Here is a 25,224-nt window from a genome sequence, read left to right on the forward strand (position 1 = left end):
ATCCTAACAAACATTTGAAAGAATTTGAAGTAGTTTGCTCTAGTATGACTCCCGTCAATGTTGACGGAAATATCTTGAAGATGAAGGCTTTTCCATTCTCTTTGATGGATAAAGCCAAGGATTGGTTATACGAGTTAGCTCCCGGCACTGTCACTTCTTGGGAGAGTATGAAGAGAGCGTACTTGGAGAAGTTCTTTCCAACTTCTCGCATCATCCTCCTACGCAAAAAGATAAGCGGAATTCAGCAAGAAGAAGGTGAGTCTTTTCCTACATATTATGAACGATTTAAATCACTTGTTGCTTCTTGTCCACAGCATCAGATGAAGGAGGAGTTGCTCTTGCAATATTTCTACGAGGGCCTCCTACCTCTAGAACGTCAAATGCTTGATGCTTCGGCGGGGGGAGCATTGGTGGATAAAACGCCCATGGCTGCCAAGGTCTTGATTGCTAATAGAGCGTTGAACGCTCAACAGTACGAGGGTGTAGGCCAAAGAGGACCCTCACGGCACCAAGTACATGAGGTAAGTGCGACTTCCGATCTTCATTCACAATTGGCTAATCTTACTTCTATTGTTTCACAGATGGCCGAGGGAATGAAGATGCAAGGACCTGTGGTATGTGGCGTATGTTCTATCCAAGGACATGTCTCCGAAAAATGTCCTCAACTCATCGAGAATGGCGGATGGGAGAGTGCGAATGCCATTGGGTTTCAAAGCCAAAATCAGTCAAGACACGATCCATACTCCAACACATATAATCCGGGGTGGCGAGACCACCCAAATTTCAAGTGGAGGGATCCCCAACAACCTCAAAACCAAGGAGGCTTTAGGCAACAACCCCCGGGATTCTTTCCCAAAACCTACGGCCCACCCCAAAATCAAGCCCAATCCGGCCCAAGTGCCTCAGGTACGTCTCTTGACAATGATGCACTTCTTAAGATACTAACTAAGTTGTCTAATGGGCAGGAAGATCAAGCTAAGGCTATGCAAAACCAAGATAAAAGGGTGGATCAACTTGAGAAACAAATTGGGCAGATTGCTGAGTTTGTAGGTAAGTTTCGAGATCCCGGACAACTTCCTAGTTCCACCATTCCAAATCCGAAGGGAGGTTTCGAAAGTGCAAAAGCAATCACCTTAAGAAGTGGTAAGGAAGTTGGGGCAGGTCCTACATCAAAAACAGGTCATAACGAGGATGAAATTTTGCAAATGGAAGAGGAGGAATCAAGGATGCCCACGGCAAAGGTGATTCCACCTTTGCCGCAAGTCCCTAAGGCCCCAAATCTGCCCAATTTGTCCCACAAAGGTAAGAATGTGTCAAATTCGGTTCATACTAATGTTTTCCCTTCAATTGTGCCTTTTCCTAGTAGGTTCATGCAAACGAAGAAAGAAGAGGCAGAAAAGGATATCCTTGAAACCTTTCGGAAAGTTCAAGTTAACATACCTTTGTTAGATGCAATCAAGCAAGTTCCAAGGTATGCTAAGTTCTTGAAAGAGTTGTGTACCACTAGAAAGAGGATGTCGACTAAGGAAGTGGTAAAGGTAGGTGAGAATGTGTCCGCCATCTTGCAACGCAAACTACCTCCTAAATGCAAAGATCCAGGTAGCTTTAGCATTCCTTGTGTCATTGGGAACACTAGATTTGAATCTGCCATGCTTGATTTAGGTGCTTCTATAAATGTTATGCCATATTCCATTTATGCATCTATGAACTTAGGAGCGTTGAAAAATGATGGGGTAATAATACAATTGGCCGATAGATCTAACGCCTATCCAAAGGGAGTTTTGGAAGATGTTCTTGTGCAGGTTAATCATTTAGTTTTCCCGGCGGATTTCTATGTCCTTGAAATGGATGAATCGGACCATGCTCCTTCGCTGCCCATTCTACTTGGAAGGCCATTCATGAAGACGGCCCGGACAAAGATTGACGTGTATAGTGGAACTTTGTCCATGGAATTCGATGGGGAAGTTGTTAATTTTAATCTTTCTGATTCCATTAAATACCCTAGTGAGGACCATTCATGTTTCTCTATTGATATAATTGACTCTTTGGCGCAGGGATATCTCGACGATTTGAATGACGATGCGCTTGAAAAAGTCATTACACGAGGCATGGAAATTACAACCAAGGGGGCAGATTCTAGTGTAACCCACGACATACATGGACTAGGCCATGCCGTGCCCCCTAGTGAGGATCTAATTGAAGTTGTGGCTGCCCTTGAGTCCTCACCTAAGCTTGATGGTAAGTATACTACCCGTGAGTCCATTTCCATTTCTACTAACAAATTACTTCCATCCATAATTCAGGCACCTATCCTTGAACTCAAGCCTTTGCCAAGCCATTTGAAGTACATTTTCTTGGGAGAAAATGAAACACTACCTGCCATCATTTCCTCCTCCCTCACGGCACAAGAGGAGGAGAAATTGCTTCGAGTTTTGAAGGAGTTCAAATCTGCCTTAGGTTGGACATTGGCCGACATCAAAGGTATAAGCCCTACGACTTGTATGCATCACATATTTCTTGAGGAGGGGACCAAACCAACTAGAGAGGCTCAACGCCGTCTTAACCCTCCGATGATGGAAGTAGTGAAAAAGGAGATCATAAAGCTTCTAGATTGTGGGGTTATCTATCCAATCTCAGATAGTAAGTGGGTTTCGCCCGTTCAATGCGTGCCAAAGAAATCCGGAGTGACGGTGGTAGCTAATGCCGAGAATGAGCTTGTCCCTCAACGTATTCAAACCGGTTGGAGGGTGTGCATTGACTATAGGAAGCTAAACACCACCACGAGGAAGGACCACTTCCCATTGCCGTTCATTGACCAAATGCTTGAGAGGTTAGCGGGTTATGCTTTTTATTATTTTCTTGATGGTTATTCTGGTTATAATCAAATTGTCATTTCACCCGAGGACCAAGAAAAAACCACTTTTACATGCCCGTTTGGTACCTTTGCATATCGTCGCATGCCTTTTGGTTTATGTAATGCACCTGCTACATTTCAAAGATGCATGATAAGCATATTTTCTGATTACGTAGAAAAGATAATTGAAGTGTTTATGGATGATTTTAGTGTATTTGGTGATTCGTTTGATAGTTGCTTGCATAATCTAAGTTTGAAACTAACCTTGTACTTAATTGGGAAAAGTGTCATTTTATGGTTAAACAAGGTATTGTTTTAGGTCATATAATCTCTGAAAAGGGTATTGAGGTTGATAAGTCGAAAATAGATCTTGTACGTCACTTACCCTCTCCGACTTCGGTTAGAGAGGTTCGTTCGTTTCTTGGCCATGCAGGATTCTATCGTAGGTTTATCAAAGATTTCTCGAAGATAGCACAACCTCTTCGCCGACTCCTACAGAAAGAAGTGGCGTTTGAATTCACCAAGGAGTGCACAGCATCATTCAACCAACTCAATGAGTTGTTGACCACGGCACCCATCATTGTTCCACCGGATTGGAGTCTACCGTTCGAGCTCATGTGTGATGCGTCCGACTATGCTTTAGGAGCTGTTTTAGGACAAAGAAAGGACAAGAGGCCGCATGTCATTTACTACGCCTCACGGACATTGAACGATGCACAATTGAACTACTCCACTACGGAAAAAGAACTCCTTGCCGTTGTCTTTGCTTTAGATAAATTTCGATCATATCTAATTGGAACTAAAGTAATTGTTTTCACTGATCATGCAGCTCTGAAGTACTTGCTCACCAAAAAGGAGGCCAAGCCACGGCTAATTCGATGGATATTGCTACTTCAAGAGTTCAACATAGAGATTCGGGACAAGAAGGGAAGTGAAAACGTGGTGGCTGACCACCTAAGCCGAATGGTGCATAATGAGGAGTCTTTGCCGATTTTGGAGACATTCCCCGATGAACAATTGCTGTCCATTAAGGTTAGTGCACCTTGGTATGCCGATATTGTTAATTTTTTGGTGTCAAAACGTATTCCAAGTGAGTTCACTAGGCACCAACGTGATAAACTTAGGCATGATGCACGGTTTTATGTGTGGGATGATCCGTACTTATGGAAATTTTGCCCCGATCAGATTATACGTCGTTGTGTGCACGATTCTGAATGTCATTCAATTTTGAGTTTTTGTCACACATATGCATGTGGAGGGCACTTTGGCACACAACGCACAGCCCTTAAGGTGTTACAATGTGGATTTTATTGGCCTAGTATTTTCAAAGATGCTAAAACTTTTTGCTTAACATGTGATAAATGCCAACGAATGGGTGGTATTAGTGCTAGGGACCAAATGCCGCAGGTTTCTATCCTAAATGTTGAAATTTTTGATGTTTGGGGTATTGATTTTATGGGTCCTTTTCCTTCTTCGTATGGTTTTACATATATTTTGCTTGCGGTTGATTATGTGTCAAAGTGGGTGGAAGCAAAGGCCACCCGAACTAATGATTCTAAAGTGGTTGCAGATTTTATTAGAACTAACATTTTTACAAGGTTCGGAATGCCACGAGTGATCATTAGTGACGGAGGGTCACACTTTTGCAATCGGACCATTGAAGCGTTATTGAGGAAATACAGTGTCACCCATAAGGTTTCTACACCTTACCATCCTCAAACGAATGGCCAAGCCGAGGTTTCCAACCGAGAGATCAAGCAAATACTTGAGAAGACCGTTGGGCCAACACGGAAGGATTGGAGCTTACGGTTAGATGATGCACTTTGGGCGTATCGTACGACGTACAAAACACCCATTGGGATGTCCCCCTTCCGACTTGTATATGGCAAGGCGTGCCATCTTCCTGTTGAATTGGAGCACAAAGCACTTTGGGCCATCAAGAAGTTTAACATGAACCTCGAGGAAGCAGGAAGTCAAAGGAGATTGCAATTGAATGAGCTTGATGAGATACGGCACGAGGCGTACGATAATGCAAGCATTTACAAGCAAAAGACCAAAGCTTTCCATGACAACATGATCCGTGGGAAATCATTCTCAATTGGGCAGAAAGTGCTATTGTTCAATTCCCGTTTACGTTTGTTTCCTGGTAAGTTACGTTCTAAGTGGATTGGACCGTTTGTTATTACTAACATATCTTCTTATGGTGCCATCCAGATTCAAAGTCTCAAAACAGGTCATGAATTCCAAGTCAACGGACACCGTTTGAAGCCATATTATGAGAACTTTGTTGAACAAACCGTGGATGATATTTCTTTGGGTGCCGTGGGCACAAATGGAGAATGAATGGGCTTTTCGTCCGGCTGTACGACGTTAAAGAAAGCGCTACTTGGGAGGCAACCCATGCAATTCAACAAAGGAAGACCAAGGAATTACTCCAATTCCAGATTTGCGTTCCTAAACTCTTCACTTTGTTATTTATTTCGAATCTGCCTATTTAGTTGTTTTAGTTGCTGTTTGTGTGTTTCTTTTTGTTTAGTGTGATTTTATGCTTGAAACATTGAGGACAATGTTTGATTTAAGTGTGGGGGGGGGGGGGGTAACTAAGTGTTTTAGATGCAAATTCGTGGGATTTTATCACCCTTAACTTGGATACTTGTTCCTTGCTGTTTTTAAGTGTTTTTGAGCAGTTTTGATGTGTTTTAGTGTGTTTTGATGCAAAAATCCGAAAATCACATAAAAATTTGTTTTAAAAAACCCAAAAAGAGTTGTTTTTGTGTGTTTGTTTGTGTCTTAGGGTACCTTCCAACACAATGATGAGGATTCGGTTTGTAATTACATGGCTGCTAAAGAGAGTGATTAACATGGATGAAAGTTTGATGTACTCTTTGTTTATGCTTAGTTGTGATTATAACTCATGAATTCACATGCAATCATAAAGGAAAAATCAGTTTTTGTAACATGCTTGAAGGAAGGAACTCAAACTAACGCTACAACCTTGTTAGACTTGAGCCTAAACGTTTATTTGGAAATCCCCGGCAACGGCGCCAAAATTTGATGTGAAAAATAAGTTAACACACAAAATTAAACCCTCTTTTTATCAAATGTAGTAAAGTATGTAAGTAGGGATCGTTCTAGGCCAGGGATTAGGAGGGATTGCTAAACACTTGAAAACTGACTTAAAAACATAAAAACAAAATTTAAAACACTAAACTAGACTCAAAGAATGCAAAACTATACTTTAAAATACTTAAACAAACATAAAACTCAAAACAGCAACCTAATGACTCAAAACTGCCTAAAAACCACTTTCTGGGCAGTTTTGAGAACCTAACAAGAACTTGGACGAAGTTGGATGAAAACTTGAATCAAAACACTTAGAAACACAAATCAAAACACTTTCTAACTAATCTAAGACTTCAAAATAAAAGGGGGATTTGTTTTGGACGAAAATTGAAAACAAAACAGAAACTTTAAAACAAAACAGATTGTAAAACGTTTTTGGATGAAAAGGATGGATAAAAGGCTAGTTAGGAGGTTCTTCTCCACACATGACACACTTGCAAACAAAATGATTTTCAGTTGTTCTTTCAATAAATTATGAAACTCAACACCCCAAGTTAATTAGATACGCTTAAATTAACCTTCAAGTTCTCCTTAAGTTAATGAATTGGATGGAAAAGCGCATACAACAATTCAAAGCATTCCTCAAAGGTTCCTTACGTGATGAGCACAATAAAGATACAATCAAGAATCATGAAGCACAATGAGAACTATAAGTGTTGACGAGGCATTCGTTACTATGATGAGCATGAAACTAGTGCCAAGAATTCATTCAACGCGATCGTTTTCAAGCGACCTTCACTACTTGTGATTATAAGATTGTAACTATTAGGTGAAACTCCCTCATAATCTAGCATCATATTCATGCATGAAAACTAAGCGTGCACTCTCAATCAACATACACAAATAAGTTATCAATCAAGTAGATGAACGAATTGAATCCGCAACTTATGAAATAACAACTGAATGTAATCAAATCATATTGCAAGCATGTACATGGTTTCGAATCACCCCCCAACTAAGGGGGTTTAGTTCCTCATTCTTGCAATACAAAGATACATAAAATTAGACATTAAAATCAAAGGAAAGAAAACACCTAAAATGCTCCAACTTGGAAAGCAAGTGCATCAATGGATCTCCCTTCCTCCTTGTTGCGGCATGAAGCTTGTAGACAGATTTTTGGGTGGATTTATGGTGTAGAATGGATGGGGAATGTTATATGGAGGGGTTTAGGGTGAGTGTGGAAGAGTGTTTGATGGTTGGAAGGTGGTGGAGAACTAGGCAAAGAGGGTGGAAGAAGGTGGAGTGGCTGTTATGTTTTCTAGGCACTAGAATGGTGTTTTTTGGGTGTTTTGCTTCCTAGGGTGTGTATGGACGAATTTCTGTGATAAAATGATGAATATGGGGGATTGTTCTTTGGCCAAGGGGTGTAAACATGTATTTATAGGCCCCAAAAACCTTAGAAAATTAGGTTAGGCTAGGGATGAAATGCATGGCAAGTTGGTGTGTGTGGTGTGCAATGGTCCAAGGGTGAAAATGAAGTGATGATGCAAAGTGTGAAGGGTAAAATGGAGTGGTGTTGCAGCTAGGGAGCATGAATGATTGTGTACATTGCATAGAGATGGAAAGGGAGGTGAAATGTGTCAACAAATGGGTCAAAGGTGCAACAACATGTGTGACACATGCCATTGGATTCCAAATGTGAATGATGGAGCATCAATTGGTGCATGTAATGGATGTAAAGGTTGTCTAAAATCTAATGGGTGAAGGGAACAAGAGGTATCAAGCAATTGAGTGAAATAATTAAATGAATTAAAGCATGAAATCAGAAATTATGTAGGGGACAAGAGTGATCAAGCATGGCATGGGAATCCAAAGGGAATTCTATGTGTTTTGCATGGCAAGGAGTGTGCAACTTGGAGTGACAAATTTTTGGGCTGAATTCTTTATCTTTTGGACACTAATTCTTCACATTCTTGGCCTCTTTAGTTCTCAAATTCGTCCATCCACTTTGGCCCATGCATTTGCTATCCATTCCAAGCCCGAAACAAGCTCCAAAGGCCTCCTTCACTTTGCATGTGGGCTTCTTTGCATGTGTATGAGTTGTCATTGTTTATCCTTGCAATTACACACACACACTTGCACACACATATGCCCAAAACGTCCATCCTCATGCATGCAATCCATTTGAGCCCAATATTGATCCAACATGCACCAAAATGCACTTTTCTTGCCAAGGTTGTTATTAAGACCTACAAACAAATGAAAATGGCTTTAAACACTAAAATAACTAAAGAAACACAAAGTAAACGCACAAGAACAAACCAATTAAGTCGCATAAATATGCTCCTATCATCTCCACCCCGGATTGTAAGAATTAGAGTATGGATCATGACGGGGTTGATTTTGGTTCCCAAAACCCACGGCATTGGCAGATTCCCAACCCCTATTCTCAATCAATTTAGGGCATTGATCGTTAGCATGTCCTTGCATAGAGCACACGCCACACACACTTGGTCCATGAATCTTCATTCCCTCGGCCAACTGAGAAACAATAGAGGTAAGGTTAGCTAATTGGGATTGAATTTCGGGCATAGAACTTACCTCATTCACTTGTGGCCGTGGGGGGTCTCTTTGTCCAACACCTTCGTATTGTTGTGCATTATGTGCTCGGTTGGCAATTAGAACTTTTGCAGCCCCCGGAGTTTTATCCACCAACGCACCTCCCGCCGAGGCATCAAGCATTTGGCGTTCCATGGGAAGGAGTCCTTCGTAGAAGTATTGAATGAGCAGCTCCTCCTTCATTTGATGCTGTGGACAAGAAGCAACAAGTGATTTAAAACGTTCATAATAAGAAGGAAACGATTCACCTTGATTTTGTTGGATGCCACTAATCCGTTTCCTCAAGAGAATGACTCTTGAAGTTGGGAAAAACTTCTCCAAGAAAGCTCTTTTCATACTATCCCAAGATGTAACCGTTCCGGGTGCTAACTCGTAAAGCCAATCCTTCGCCTTTTCCACAAGTGAGAATGGAAAAGCCTTCATCATCAAAATGTTCCCGTCGACATTTATGGGTGTCATGCTCGAACAAACAACCTCGAACTCCTTGAGATGCTTGTTGGGATCTACCATGGAAAGCCCATGGTATTTTGGAATATGGTGCAACAAGCTTGACTTCAACTCGAATTCATCGGTCTTGCCTTGGGCAGCCGCGGGGTATTGAATGCATAATGGTGCGGCATTGGTCAACCCCGAGGCCGAAAGCTCTTTAATGGTCCGATTGTCTGCTGCCATAACTTCTTCTTCCACTTCTTCAAACTCAGATTCGGCCTCTGAACTTGAACTAGGTTCACTAGGTTCGGGATGCCTCCTCTGTCTTCTCAAATCACGTTCAAAATCGTCGTTAAAGTCCAAGATATTTGCATGCACAGTTTGAGAACTCCGCGTCATGCACTAGTACCTAAACCAAGAAAACAAAACAAAATCAGAAAACTAAGTAAATTATACTAAAACACACGGCAAAACGCAAGGGATTAGCAATTTTGCTAATCCCCGGCAACGGCGCCAAAATTTGATGTGAAAATTAACTTGACACACAAATTAAACCCTATGGATGACAATTGTAGTATATGAGCAAATAGGGATCGTTCTAGACCGGGGATTAACTAGGGATGCTAATCAATGTGAAACTGACTCAAGAACATAAAAACATAATGTAGAACACTAAACTAGACTCAATTATTGCAAAACTAGAGTTTAAAACACCTAAACAAACCAAAAACTCAAAACAGCAACTAAAAGACTCAAAACTGCCTCAAAACCACTTTCTGGGCAGTTTTGAGTACCTAACACTAATTTGGACGAAATTGGACTAAAACTTGACTCAAGACACTTAAAAACACAAACTAAATTGATTTCTAACTAATCTAACACTTTAAAATAAATGGGGGATTGATTTTGACGAACTTAAAACTTTAAAACTTAAACTTTGAAAACAAACTTAAAGCAAAACAGATTGTGATGAAATAGAATGATGAGAAACTAGTTAGAGGGTTCCTTATCCACACATGAACATATGCATAAAATTTGATTCCCAGTTATGACTTCAACAAACAATGAATGACAATGCTTCAAGTTAATAGGAGCATATTTATGCGCCTTAGTTAGCTAGTTCTTATGCATTTCCATGGTGTTTTCTTAGTTAAAGTAGTCTTTTAAGCTAGTTTTATGTGTTTTCAGGTTTTAAGGCCAAAGGATGCAAGAAGATGCATTTTGGAGCTTTTTGGAGCAAAATTGGGCTTGAAATGATTATCACATAATTGGAGCCAAGGTTTGGACGAATTTGAAGACTTGAAGATGATGATTCCTACTTGAACAAGGTTTCCTAGTTGAAGTAGGAAAGTGCTTACATGAAGGAGGATTCCTAATTGACGAAGGATTCCTAATTGAAAATGGATTCCTAATCACATGATGATTCCTAGAAGAACAAGGATTCCTACTTGAAGTAGGAAAGTTAAGCCAAGGTTTCCTACTTTGGTTTGATTTTTCCTAATTGTCCCTAAAAGTTCCAGCAATTATGAAGATTTTCTAAGCATTCTAGGACACAAAACAAAAGCCTAGAACCCTTATGGACCCCTTGCCACACTCCCTTGCCCTTTCCTCTTCCTTGCCGTGCAAGGGAGAGGGCTCTTTCCTGTTTTGGAGCATTAAAACACCTTCCTTTTTATGCTTTAAACCCTGGCCGAATTTCCTTGACCTTTCCTTTTAATTTTCTGATTTGTTTCCTTAATTCTAGAAGCTTTAAACTTAATTCCTGATTACCTAATTAGCCTAGGGTTTTTAATTTCCTAATCCCTTTAAATAAACAGGTTTGTGCAGCCACAAACATCTCCATTCAGCCACACACTCTCCCAAATTCGTCAAACCCCATCCACAACCTCAGAAACCATTCCTCCTCCATCTCTGCCGATTTCCACCACCATTCTTCATCTCCACACCTTCCACACAACACCCATACACTACCCCCAAGCCTTGCCGTGCCCCTACACCATCCATAATCCATTCTACATCACACAAACCCCCCAGAAATCATCCTCACCCAATCTGCCGCAAGGAGAAGAGAAGGAGACAGTTCATGAAAATTGTTTGGCTCTTCAATCTGAGTTGTTGAACAATTTTAGGTGCATTCTATCTTATATTTCAATGTCTACTTCTTGTAATCTTTGTTTTTCATTGAGTATGATTGGCTAAATTCGTTTTGGCTAAGGGTGTATTCGAAACCATGTTTATTTATGTGAAATAAGTTGATTACTTCCAGTTATCGTTGCATAAGTCGTGAATACAATTTGCTTAACCGTTTAATTCAAAACTTATTCTTGTATGTTGATTGAGAGTGCACGCTTGATTTGCATGCTGGAATTTGGTGCTAGAATATAAGTTTGTTACACCTAATCGTTATGAATTTATATTCGCAAGTAGTGATAGGAGCATATTTATGCGCCTTAGTTAGCTAGTTCTTATGCACTTTTGTATGTTTTCTTTGTTAAAATAGTCTTTTAAGCTACTTTCTTGTGTTTTCAGGTTTAGCGGACGTATTACATGAAATGATGCAATTGGGAGCTTTTGGAGCAAAAAGTGAGCTTGAATTGAAAAGGACATGCTTGGAACGCAAGGTTGGGATGGAATTGAAGAATTGAAGATTTGAGGTTTCCTACTTGAAGTAGGAAAGCTAAGCCTAAAAGTTTCCATTTTGGGTCGATCTTTCCTAAATCGGAATTGGCAACCAAAGTTTCTAAAAGTTGAAAGTTTCTATTCTTGGAGGTTTCCATTTTCGAGAGTTTCTATTCTTGGCGTTGGGCTTTTAGATGACCTAAACCCAAATTTCCTTGTGGACCTTCAACCCATGCCGAACCCTAGGGCCTAATCATCTAAAATCTGCCATGTTAAACCCTAGCCCATTCCTCCTAAACCCAAGCCGCACCTTTCCACCTAGAAGCCCTATTTTACAAACCCTAAACCCTAGTCCACTTAAGTAGCCGCACCTAACCCTAGCCCAATCTGATTTATTTAGGGTTTTAGGTGTCTATATATATGTATTTTTACACCTAGCCGCACATCTTCTTCCCTCTCCATAAAAATCAGAAAACCATATCCCTTTCCCCACCTTGCCGCAGCCACCATCACCCAAATTCCTTCCTTGCCGCAGCCATTCATCCATTCCAGCCACCATCCTCCACCTTTAGACACCATTCCACACCTCCATAACTCTTTCCCACACCTTGCCGCACCACCCTACCATCCTAACTCCCTTCTAAAAAACCAAAAACACATCCAGAAACTCCATTCACGCCAGAACCTGTCCCTCACCTTTGCCGAGCCCAACCTACACCCAAATCCATATTCTCTGACCCCAAACCTTCCTAGCCGTGCCCTACACCTATCCTAGATAGTTTTCCACCATTCTCCATCATCCAAAGTCATCCAAACCCATCCAAAAACCCCCTAAACCAACTCTGCCGCAACAAGGAGAAGAAGAAAGAGGAGCTTTCTGTGCAGAATTCAAAGTGGACTTCTTTGGCATTTTAGGTGTAATCTTTCTTATGTCTTCGATGTTTCAATTCAATAAACTTTGTGTTGTGAGTATGAGGAACTAAACCCCCTTAGTTGGGGGGTGATTCGAAACCATGTACATGCTTGCAATTTGATTCGATTACATTCAGTTGTTATTTCATAAGTTGTGGATTCAATTCGTTCATCTATTTGATTGATACTTATTTATGTATGTTGATTGAGAGTGCACGCTTAGTTTTCATGCATGAATATGATGCTAGATTATGAGGGAGTTTCACCTAATAGTTATAATCTTATAATCACAAGTAGTGAAGATCGCTTGAAAACGATCGCGTTGAATGAATTCTTAGCATAAGTTTCATGCAATTCATAGTAACAAATGCTTCGTCAATGCTTATGTTTTTCATAGAACGTAATGATTCTTGCTTGTATCTCTATTATGCAATTCATGTAGGGAACTTGTAGGGAATGTTTTGAGTTGTCGTATGCAATCATCCAACTTGATAAATTCTGGAAAAACTGAGGGTTAATTAGTGCAATTCACGGTTAACTTGGGGCGTTGAGTATTCATAGTTTATCGGAAGAACAACTGAAAATCGTTTTGTTTGCAAGTGTGACATGTGTGGAGAAGAACCTCCTAACTAGCCTTTTATCCATCTATTTCACCAAAATCGTTTTTACAATCTGTTTAGTTTCAAGTTTCTGTTTTGTGTTAAATTTTCGTCCAAAACAAATCCCCCTTTTATTTGAAGTCTTAGATTAGTTAGAAAGTGTTTTGATTTGTGTTTCTAAGTATTTGGATTCAAGTTTTCATCAAATTTCGTCCAAATTAGTGTAGGTGCTCAAAACTGCCCAGAAAGTGGTTTTTAGGCAGTTTTGAGCCTTCTAGTTGCTGTTTTAAGTTTTAGGTTTGTTTAAGTGTTTTAACTTCTAGTTTTGCATTCTTTGAGTCTAGTTTAGTGTTTTTAACTTTGTTTTTGAGTGTTTAAGTCAGTTTCCAAGCGTTTAGCAATCCCTCCTAATCCCCGGTCTAGAACGATCCCTACTTACATCTTTGCTACAATTTGACAAAAAGAGGGTTTAATTTGTGTGCTTAATCTATTTCGCATCAAATTTTTGGCGCCGTTGCCGGGGATTAGCAATTTTGCTAATCCCTTGGATTGTTTTTGTTTTTTTTATTAAACTTTGTTTCTGACTTTGTTTAAGTTTCTGACCTAATTTTGTTTCTTGTTTCTTAGGTACTAATGTATGACTAGAAGCTCTCAACCGATTCGTGCAAACATCTTGGAGTTTGACGACGATTTTGAGAGGAAGTTGAGAAGAGTTAGAAACCAGCAAGCACATCATCCACCCAGTTCTGAATCTGACCTTGAAGGAAACGTACAAGAAGAGGAGGAGGAAGCCACGGCAGGGATATTTGAAGAAGTCCAAGGCATGGCCATGGACAATCGTACACTCAAGGAGCTTTCCGCCTCGGGTTTGGATAATGCCGCGCCCTTGTGCATTCAATACCCCATGGCTGCCCAAGGTAAGACAGATGAGTTTGAATTAAAGTCAAGTTTACTTCATCATATTCCTAAATACCATGGCTTGTCCATGGAAGATCCTAACAAACATTTGAAAGAATTTGAAGTAGTTTGCTCTAGTATGACTCCCGTCAATGTTGACGGAAATATCTTGAAGATGAAGGCTTTTCCATTCTCTTTGATGGATAAAGCCAAGGATTGGTTATATGAGTTAGCTCCCGGAACTGTCACATCGTGGGAAAGTATGAAGAGAGCGTTCTTGGAGAAGTTCTTTCCAACTTCTCGCATCATCCTCCTCCGCAAAAAGATAAGCGGAATTCAGCAAGAAGAAGGTGAGTCTTTTCCTACATATTATGAACGATTTAAATCACTTGTTGCTTCTTGTCCACAACATCAGATGAAGGAGGAGTTACTGTTGCAATACTTCTACGAGGGTCTCCTACCTCTAGAACGTCAAATGCTTGATGCTTCGGCGGGGGGAGCATTGGTGGACAAGACACCCATGGCTGCCAAGGTCTTGATTGCTAATAGAGCGTTGAACGCTCAACAGTACGAAGGTGTAGGCCAAAGAGGACCCCCACGGCACCAAGTACATGAGGTAAGTTCGACTCCTGATCTTCATTCACAATTGGCTAATCTTACTTCTCTTGTGTCTCAGATGGCCGAGGGCATGAAGATGCAAGGACCAATTGTATGTGGCGTATGTTCCATCCAAGGACATGTCTCTGAAAAATGTCCACAGTTGATTGAAAATGGTGGATGGGAAAGCGCTCATGCAATTGGGTTTCAAGGGCAAAACCAACCAAGGAACGATCCATATTCAAACACATATAATCCCGGTTGGAGAGATCACCCAAATTTCAAGTGGAGGGAGCCTCAGCAACCTCAGAACCAAGGAGGCTTTAGGCAACAACCCCCGGGATTCTTTCCCAAAACCTACGGCCCACCCCAAAATCAAGCCCAATCCGGCCCAAGTGCCTCAGGTACGTCTCTTGACAATGATGCACTTCTTAAGATACTAACTAAGTTGTCTAATGGGCAGGAAGATCAAGCAAAGGCTATGCAAAACCAAGATAAAAGGGTGGATCAACTTGAGAAACAAATTGGGCAGATTGCCGAGTTTGTAGGTAAGTTTCGAGATCCCGGACAACTCCCTAGTTCCACCATTCCAAATCCGAAGGGAGGTTTCGAAAGTGCCAAAGCTATCACCTTAAGAAGTGGTAAGGAAGTTGGGGCAGGTCCTACACCAAAAACAGGTCATAATGAGGATGAACTTTTGGAAATGGAAGAGGAGGCATCAAAGCAGCCCACGGCAAAGGTGGTTCCACCTTTGCCGCAAGTCCCTAATGTCCCAAATCTGCCCAATTCGTCCCACAAAGGTAAGAATGTGTCCAATTCAGTTCATACTAATGTTTTCCCTTCAAATGTGCCTTTTCCTAGTAGGTTCATGCAAACGAAGAAAGAAGAGGCCGAAAAGGATATCCTTGAAACCTTTAGGAAAGTTCAAGTTAACATACCTTTGTTAGATGCAATCAAGCAAGTTCCGAGGTATGCTAAGTTCTTGAAGGAGTTGTGTACCACGAGGAAGAGGATGGCGACCAAGGAAGTGGTCAAGGTAGGTGAGAATGTGTCCGCCATCTTGCAACGCAAATTACCTCCCAAATGTAAAGATCCAGGTAGCTTTACCATTCCTTGTGTTATTGGGAATACTAGATTTGAGTCTGCCATGCTTGACTTAGGTGCTTCTATAAATGTTATGCCATATTCCATTTATGCATCTATGAACTTAGGATCATTGAAAAATGATGGGGTAATAATACAATTGGCCGATAGATCTAACGCCTATCCAAAGGGAGTTTTGGAAGATGTGCTTGTGCAGGTTAATCATTTAGTTTTCCCAGCGGATTTCTATGTCCTCGAAATGGATGAATCGGACCATGCTCCTTCACTGCCCATTTTACTTGGAAGACCATTCATGAAGACGGCCCGGACGAAGATTGACGTGTATAGTGGAACTTTGTCTATGGAATTCGATGGGGAAGTTGTTAATTTTAATCTTTCTGATTCCATTAAATACCCTAGTGAGGACCATTCATGCTTTTCTATTGATATAATTGACTCTTTGGCGCAGGGATATCTCGACGATTTAAATGACGATGCGCTTGAAAAAGTCATTACACGAGGCATGGAACTCAAAACAAAGGGGGCTGATTGCATGCATGCTCACGGCATACATGGTTCATCCCATGCCGTGCCCCCTAGTGAGGAATTACTTGAAGTTGTGGCTGCCCTTGAGTCCTTACCTAAGCTTGATGGTAAGTATACTAACCGTGAGTCCATTCCCATTTCGACTAACAAATTGCTTCCATCTATAATTCAGGCACCTATCCTTGAACTCAAGCCTTTGCCAAGCCATCTGAAGTACATTTTCTTGGGAGAAAAGGAAACACTACCTGCCATCATTTCCTCTTCCCTCACGGCACAAGAGGAAGAGAAGTTGCGTCGCGTTTTGAAGGAGTTCAAATCTGCTCTAGGTTGGACATTGGCCGACATCAAAGGTATAAGCCCTACGACTTGTATGCATCACATATTTCTTGAGGAGGGGACCAAACCAACTAGAGAGGCTCAACGCCGTCTCAACCCTCCGATGATGGAAGTAGTGAAAAAGGAGATAATAAAGCTTCTAGATTGTGGGGTTATCTATCCAATCTCGGATAGTAGGTGGGTTTCGCCGGTTCAATGCGTACCAAAGAAATCAGGAGTGACGGTGGTAGCTAATGCTGAGAATGAGCTTGTCCCTCAACGGATTCAAACCGGTTGGAGGGTGTGCATTGACTATAGGAAGCTAAACACCACAACGAGGAAGGACCACTTCCCATTGCCGTTCATTGACCAAATGCTCGAGAGGTTAGCGGGTTATGCTTTTTATTGTTTTCTTGATGGTTATTCTGGTTATAATCAAATTGTCATTTCACCCGAGGACCAAGAAAAAACCACTTTTACATGCCCGTTTGGTACGTTTGCATATCGTCGCATGCCTTTTGGTTTATGTAATGCACCTGCTACATTTCAAAGATGTATGATGAGCATATTTTCTGATCATGTAGAAAAGATAATTGAAGTGTTTATGGATGATTTTAGCGTATTTGGTGATTCGTTTGATAGTTGTTTGCATAATCTAAGTGTGATCCTAAAACGTTGTGTGGAAACTAACCTTGTACTTAATTGGGAAAAGTGTCATTTTATGGTTAAACAAGGTATCGTTTTAGGTCATATAATCTCTGAAAAGGGTATTGAGGTTGATAAGGCGAAAATAGATCTTGTACGTCACTTACCCTCTCCGACTTCGGTTAGAGAGGTTCGTTCGTTTCTTGGCCATGCAGGATTTTATCGTAGGTTTATTAAAGATTTCTCGAAGATAGCACAACCTCTTTGCCGACTCCTACAAAAAGAAGTGGCGTTTGAATTCACCAAGGAGTGCATGGCATCATTCAACCAACTCAAGGAGTTGTTGACCACGGCACCCATCATTGTTCCACCGGATTGGAGTCTACCTTTCGAGCTCATGTGTGATGCGTCCGACTATGCTCTAGGAGCTGTTTTAGGACAAAGAAAGGACAAGAGGCCGCATGTCATTTACTACGCCTCACGGACGTTGAACGATGCACAATTGAACTACTCCACTACGGAAAAAGAACTTCTTGCCGTTGTCTTTGCTTTAGATAAATTTCGATCATATTTAATTGGAACTAAAGTAATTGTTTTCACTGATCATGCAGCTCTGAAGTACTTGCTCACCAAAAAGGAAGCCAAGCCACGGCTAATTCGATGGATATTATTACTTCAAGAGTTCGACATAGAGATTCGGGACAAGAAGGGAAGTGAGAACGTGGTGGCTGACCACCTAAGCCGAATGGTGCATAATGAGGAGTTGGTGCCGATTTTGGAGACATTCCCCGATGAACAATTGCTGTCCATTAAGGTTAGTGCACCTTGGTATGCCGATATTGTTAATTTTTTGGTGTCAAAACGTATTCCAAGTGAGTTCACTAGGCACCAACGTGATAAACTTAGGCATGATGCACGGTTTTATGTGTGGGATGATCCGTACTTATGGAAATTTTGCCCCGATCAGATTATACGTCGTTGTGTGCACGATTCTGAATGTCATTCAATTTTGAGTTTTTGTCACACATATGCATGTGGAGGGCACTTTGGTACACAACGCACAGCCCTTAAGGTGTTACAATGTGGATTTTATTGGCCTAGTATTTTTAAAGATGCTAAAACTTTCTGCTTAACATGTGATAAATGCCAACGAATGGGTGGTATTAGTGCTAGGGACCAAATGCCGCAGGTTTCTATCCTAAATGTTGAAATTTTTGATGTTTGGGGTATTGATTTTATGGGTCCTTTTCCTTCTTCGTATGGTTTTACATATATTTTGCTTGCGGTTGATTATGTGTCGAAGTGGGTGGAAGCAAAGGCCACCCGAACTAATGATTCTAAAGTGGTTGCAGATTTTATTAGAACTAACATTTTTGCAAGGTTCGGAATGCCACGAGTGATCATTAGTGACGGAGGGTCACACTTTTGCAATCGGACTATTGAAGCGTTATTGAGGAAATACAGTGTCACCCATAAGGTTTCTACACCTTACCATCCTCAAACTAATGGGCAAGCCGAGGTTTCTAACCGTGAGATCAAGCAAATCCTAGAGAAGACCGTTGGGCCAACAAGGAAGGATTGGAGCTTACGGTTAGATGATGCACTTTGGGCGTATCGTACGGCGTACAAAACCCCCATTGGGATGTCCCCCTTCCGACTTGTCTATGGCAAGGCGTGCCATCTTCCTGTTGAATTGGAGCACAAAGCACTTTGGGCCATTAAGAAGTTTAACATGAACCTCGAGGAAGCAGGAAGTCAAAGGAGATTGCAATTGAATGAGCTTGATGAGATACGGCTTGAGGCGTACGATAATGCAAGCATTTACAAGCAAAAGACCAAAGCTTTCCATGACAACATGATCCGTGGGAAATCATTCTCAATTGGGCAGAAAGTGCTATTGTTCAATTCCCGTTTACGTTTGTTTCCCGGTAAGTTACGTTCTAAGTGGATTGGACCGTTTGTTATTACTAACATATCTTCTTATGGTGCCATCCAGATTCAAAGTCTCAAAACAGGTCATGAATTCCAAGTGAACGGACACCGTTTGAAGCCATATTATGAGAACTTTGTTGAACAAACTGTGGAGGATATTTCTTTGGGTGCCGTGAGCACAAATGGAGAATAAAAGGGCTTTTCGTCCGGCTGTACGACGTTAAAGAAAGCGCTACTTGGGAGGCAACCCATGCAATTCAACAAAGGAAGCCCAAGGAATCACTCCAATTCCAGATTTGCGTTCCTAAACCCTTCTCTTTGTTGTTTATTTTGAATCTGCCTATTTAGTTGTTTTACTTGCTGTTTTATGTTTCTTTTTGGTTAGTTTGATTTTATGCTTGAAACATTGAGGACAATGTTTGATTTAAGTGTGGGGGGGTAACTAAGTGTTTTAGATACAAATTCGTGGGATTTTATCACCCTAAACTTGAAGACTTGTTCCTTGCTGTTTTTAAGTGTTTTTGAGCAGTTTTGATGTGTTTTAGTGTGTTTTGAAGTAAAAATCCGAAAATTACATAAAAATTTGAAAAATTTGTTTTAAAAACCCAAAAAGAGTTGTTTTTGTGTTTGTTTGTGTCTTAGGGTACCTTCCAACACAATGATGAGGATTTGGTTTTTAAGTGCATGACTGTTAAAGAAAGTGACTAACATGGATGAAAGTTTGATTTACTCTTTGTTATGTTTAGTTGTGGTTATAACTTATGAATTCACATGCAATCATAAAAGAAAAAATCAGTTTTTGTAACATGCTTGAAGGAAGGAACTCAAACTAACGCTACAACCTTGTGAGACTTGAGCCTAAACGCTTATTTGGAGAGTTAAAATCTGTGCATTCTTTGTTTTCTAAGTCGTTGCATGATCTCATTATTCCTTGCTTGGTTGCTACTTAGAAGGCGTTTCATCATTTAGTTCCAAATGCTAGAACTCATGCCCATTTCATTCAAAGCATGTTATTGATTTGCATAACACATATTCAAGATGAAGTTGTGTAGTGACCACCACCTTAGCCAAAAAGCCGTGTGCCTTATGTCATTGTGATTTGTAGGTTTTAACCCCATTGAGCCTTGTTAGCCTTCGTTATTTGTTAACCCATGTTTTCCTCACCTAGCCTAGTTTAGGACCATCCAAACCCTTGTTCTTAAAGCATAGTAAGGCATGATTCAAATTGACTTCCTTTTGATTTATGTTGGCAGAAAACTAGTGTGGGGGAAGTATTTCTTTTGTGATTTTGTGTGCCATAGGCACGTGTGGAAAGAAAAGAAAAAAAAGAGAAAAGAAAAAAAATTCGTGGAAAAAGAAAAAATGAAGAAAAAAAAAATATGAAAAGTGAGAAAAAGAGTTCCAAAGTATTGTTTGTTGAAGTAAGGGTCCAAAACAATGAATTCGGCCCTAAGGAGTTGTTTAAATCTTCCCCTTGTGTTTTAAAGTTAATTTCTGCACTCTAAGTGAATTCTAAGTCTCAATTTCATTGCTTTGCTTACTATTGCTTGAAGAACGTTTGTTTTCCTTATCCTTTCCTTGTTAACCAACACCCCAAGCCCCATTACAACCCTTAACTTCTATCTTGAATGTTATGTGTTTCAATTTGTGGAGTTTGAATTTGGTATGAGCATATGGTGTCACTGGTTCTCGCATCTAAGTAGTAGCATTCCATTCATGAGATCATATCTAAACATGCTTCTTAACTCTAGAAATTGCGTTCTTTGTGATACATATATGTGAGCATTCGTTTCATTTCTACATCAATCTTCTCACATATGACTAGTGTAGGGTGTGGAGTTAGAAAATCTGAGTGAAAATAGAGTGTATATCTTGTAAGGAATTGAGGGAATTCTCTAAGGCATGTTACTACATTCAAAGCATTGTTTTGATTGATTACTTGTGAATTAGTAAGTGGTGGCTTTAATTAAGTATGTGCTTGTGTAAAGATGACTCAAATGTGTGGGGATAACAATCTTTAACATGTCATGTGCATTGGAAATCCCTGAGGCAAACGTTGGAAGGTTTAGGTTTTGTTTTGGTTAGTTTGTTTCGTTTTGTTTTCTTTCTTTGTTTGTTTTGCTCGAGGACTAGCAAAAGCTAAGTGTGGGGGAATTTGATAGGAGCATATTTATGCGCCTTAGTTAGCTAGTTCTTATGCACTTTTGTATGTTTTCTTTGTTAAAATAGTCTTTTAAGCTACTTTCTTGTGTTTTCAGGTTTAGCGGACGTATTACATGAAATGATGCAATTGGGAGCTTTTGGAGCAAAAAGTGAGCTTGAATTGAAAAGGACATGCTTGGAACGCAAGGTTGGGATGGAATTGAAGAATTGAAGATTTGAGGTTTCCTACTTGAAGTAGGAAAGCTAAGCCTAAAAGTTTCCATTTTGGGTCGATCTTTCCTAAATCGGAATTGGCAACCAAAGTTTCTAAAAGTTGAAAGTTTCTATTCTTGGAGGTTTCCATTTTCGAGAGTTTCTATTCTTGGCGTTGGGCTTTTAGATGACCTAAACCCAAATTTCCTTGTGGACCTTCAACCCATGCCGAACCCTAGGGCCTAATCATCTAAAATCTGCCATGTTAAACCCTAGCCCATTCCTCCTAAACCCAAGCCGCACCTTTCCACCTAGAAGCCCTATTTTACAAACCCTAAACCCTAGTCCACTTAAGTAGCCGCACCTAACCCTAGCCCAATCTGATTTATTTAGGGTTTTAGGTGTCTATATATATGTATTTTTACACCTAGCCGCACATCTTCTTCCCTCTCCATAAAAATCAGAAAACCATATCCCTTTCCCCACCTTGCCGCAGCCACCATCACCCAAATTCCTTCCTTGCCGCAGCCATTCATCCATTCCAGCCACCATCCTCCACCTTTAGACACCATTCCACACCTCCATAACTCTTTCCCACACCTTGCCGCACCACCCTACCATCCTAACTCCCTTCTAAAAAACCAAAAACACATCCAGAAACTCCATTCACGCCAGAACCTGTCCCTCACCTTTGCCGAGCCCAACCTACACCCAAATCCATATTCTCTGACCCCAAACCTTCCTAGCCGTGCCCTACACCTATCCTAGATAGTTTTCCACCATTCTCCATCATCCAAAGTCATCCAAACCCATCCAAAAACCCCCTAAACCAACTCTGCCGCAACAAGGAGAAGAAGAAAGAGGAGCTTTCTGTGCAGAATTCAAAGTGGACTTCTTTGGCATTTTAGGTGTAATCTTTCTTATGTCTTCGATGTTTCAATTCAATAAACTTTGTGTTGTGAGTATGAGGAACTAAACCCCCTTAGTTGGGGGGTGATTCGAAACCATGTACATGCTTGCAATTTGATTCGATTACATTCAGTTGTTATTTCATAAGTTGTGGATTCAATTCGTTCATCTATTTGATTGATACTTATTTATGTATGTTGATTGAGAGTGCACGCTTAGTTTTCATGCATGAATATGATGCTAGATTATGAGGGAGTTTCACCTAATAGTTATAATCTTATAATCACAAGTAGTGAAGATCGCTTGAAAACGATCGCGTTGAATGAATTCTTAGCATAAGTTTCATGCAATTCATAGTAACAAATGCTTCGTCAATGCTTATGTTTTTCATAGAACGTAATGATTCTTGCTTGTATCTCTATTATGCAATTCATGTAGGGAACTTGTAGGGAATGTTTTGAGTTGTCGTATGCAATCATCCAACTTGATAAATTCTGGAAAAACTGAGGGTTAATTAGTGCAATTCACGGTTAACTTGGGGCGTTGAGTATTCATAGTTTATCGGAAGAACAACTGAAAATCGTTTTGTTTGCAAGTGTGACATGTGTGGAGAAGAACCTCCTAACTAGCCTTTTATCCATCTATTTCACCAAAATCGTTTTTACAATCTGTTTAGTTTCAAGTTTCTGTTTTGTGTTAAATTTTCGTCCAAAACAAATCCCCCTTTTATTTGAAGTCTTAGATTAGTTAGAAAGTGTTTTGATTTGTGTTTCTAAGTATTTGGATTCAAGTTTTCATCAAATTTCGTCCAAATTAGTGTAGGTGCTCAAAACTGCCCAGAAAGTGGTTTTTAGGCAGTTTTGAGCCTTCTAGTTGCTGTTTTAAGTTTTAGGTTTGTTTAAGTGTTTTAACTTTTAGTTTTGCATTCTTTGAGTCTAGTTTAGTGTTTTTAACTTTGTTTTTGAGTGTTTAAGTCAGTTTCCAAGCGTTTAGCAATCCCTCCTAATCCCCGGTCTAGAACGATCCCTACTTACATCTTTGCTACAATTTGACAAAAAGAGGGTTTAATTTGTGTGCTTAATCTATTTCGCATCAAGTAGTGAAGATCGCTAGTCACGATCGTGTTAAGTAGATTCATGGCAGGAGTATCATGCTTTTCATAGTTACAATTGCCTTGTCGATGCTTATGATTTCCAAAGAACTTAATGATTCTAACTTGTATCTTTATCATGCTGTTCATATAGAGAATTTGTTAGGAATAATTTGTTTGCGATGCATATTCATCCAATTCAATGATTCTAGGGAAATCTGAAAGTTAATTTAAGCGGACCTAATTAACTTGGAGTGTCGAGGTTCATAACTTATTGAATTGATAACTGGAAATCGATTACGTTGCATAAATTTCATGTGTGGAGAAGAACCCCTTAGCCATTCCATCACCCATTGATTCATCACATTTAGTTTACAATCTGTTTTAATTTACAATCTGTGCATTTAGTTCAAATTCGTCCAAACACAATTCCCCCATATTTTGTTAAGTTTGAGTCTTCATAATCTGTCCTCTTTGGTGTTTTTAAGTATTTTGAGTCATAAGTTTTGTCAAATTCGTCCAAATCTTGTCTTAGTTGCTGTTTGAGTCAATTAACTTGTTTTAATCAGTTTTGGGCAGATTTGAGTGTTTCAAATCTGTTTTGAATCTTAGTAGTCTAATTAGAGTCTTTAAGTTTAGTTTTTGTGTTTCGAAGTCGATTTGTATTAGATTAGCACCCCTAGTTAATCCCCGGTTAGAACGATCCCTACTTACATCATTACTACAATTGTCACAAATAGGGTTTAATTTGTGTGTCAAGTTAATTTTACGCATCAAATTTTGGCGCCGTTGCCGGGGATTAGCAAAGTTGCTAATCCCTTGTCTTGAGTCTTGTTTGAATTGTTTCGTTTTCTGTTTTGTTTTTGAATTTTGCACCGTGTGTGTGTGTTTTGTTTTTGTGCCGTGTATAGGTACCTTATGTCCTTACTTGTGCCGAGTCTATTAAGTTGGTTATTAACCTTGTTTGCTCTTGTGTGCAGGTACTAGTTTATGACCCGTAGCTCACAACCTGTTCGTGAGCATATCTTCGACTTTGACGGTGATTTTGAGAGGACGTTGAGAAGGAAAAAGAAATTGCACAAGTCTAATCCTCCTAGCCCCGAACCTGAATTAGAAGAGCAAGAAGTTGAGGTTGAAGAGGAGGCCACGGCAAGAGTTGAAGAAGAAGTACCAACCATGGCAGTCGACAATTGAACCATCAAGGAGCTTTCTGCCTCGGGTTTGGCCAATGCAGCCCCTCTTTGCATCCAATACCCTAGGGCAGCTCCTGATAAGACCGATGAATTTGAATTGAAGTTGAGCTTGTTACATCATGTTCCAAAGTACCATGGGCTGTCCATGGAAGACCCAAACAAACACTTGAAGGAGTTTGAAGTTGTTTGTTCAAGCATGACGCCGGTAAATGTTGATGGCAACATTTTGAAGATGAAAGCTTTTCCATTCTCTCTAATGGATAAAGCTAAAGATTGGTTGTATGAATTGGCCCCGGGGACGGTTACCTCGTGGGAGAGCATGAAACGAGCGTTTTTGGAAAAATTCTTTCCAACCTCAAGAGTCATTCTTTTGAGGAAACGCATTAGTGGCATCCAACAAAGCCAAGGTGAGTCATTTCCAACATATTATGAACATTTTAAAACTCTTGTTGCTTCTTGTCCACAGCATCAAATGAAGGAGGAGTTGCTCCTTCAATACTTCTACGAAGGACTCCTTCCCATGGAACGCCAAATGCTAGATGCCTCGGCGGGTGGTGCATTGGTGGA

At 40.3% G+C, this 25,224-nt stretch overlaps 1 protein-coding gene across 1 annotated transcript; it reads left to right on the forward strand.

Moving 5' to 3' along the window:
- The first annotated feature begins 578 nt into the window (after positions 1–578).
- On the forward strand, positions 579–24,458 carry LOC126633884 (uncharacterized). The gene is made up of 3 exons (XM_050304415.1): positions 579–1,050; positions 15,138–15,230; positions 24,445–24,458. Exons 1-3 carry the CDS (start codon positions 582–584, stop codon positions 24,456–24,458), a joined length of 576 nt encoding a protein of 191 aa, XP_050160372.1. The 5' UTR covers positions 579–581.
- The last annotated feature ends 766 nt before the right edge of the window (positions 24,459–25,224 follow it).

The sequence above is a fragment of the Malus sylvestris genome, chromosome 9 (assembly GCF_916048215.2).
Source record: "Malus sylvestris chromosome 9, drMalSylv7.2, whole genome shotgun sequence".
Classification (NCBI taxonomy): Eukaryota; Viridiplantae; Streptophyta; class Magnoliopsida; order Rosales; family Rosaceae; genus Malus; species Malus sylvestris.

Coding starts and splice junctions, on each gene's coding strand:
- LOC126633884 (XM_050304415.1), top strand. CDS start 582: ATGGCCGAGGGAATGAAGATGCAAGGACCTGTGGTATGTGGCGTATGT. Junction 1,051..15,137: donor GCAGATTGCTGAGTTTGTAG/GTAAGTTTCGAG, acceptor CCGAGTTTGTAG/GTAAGTTTCGAGATCCCGGA.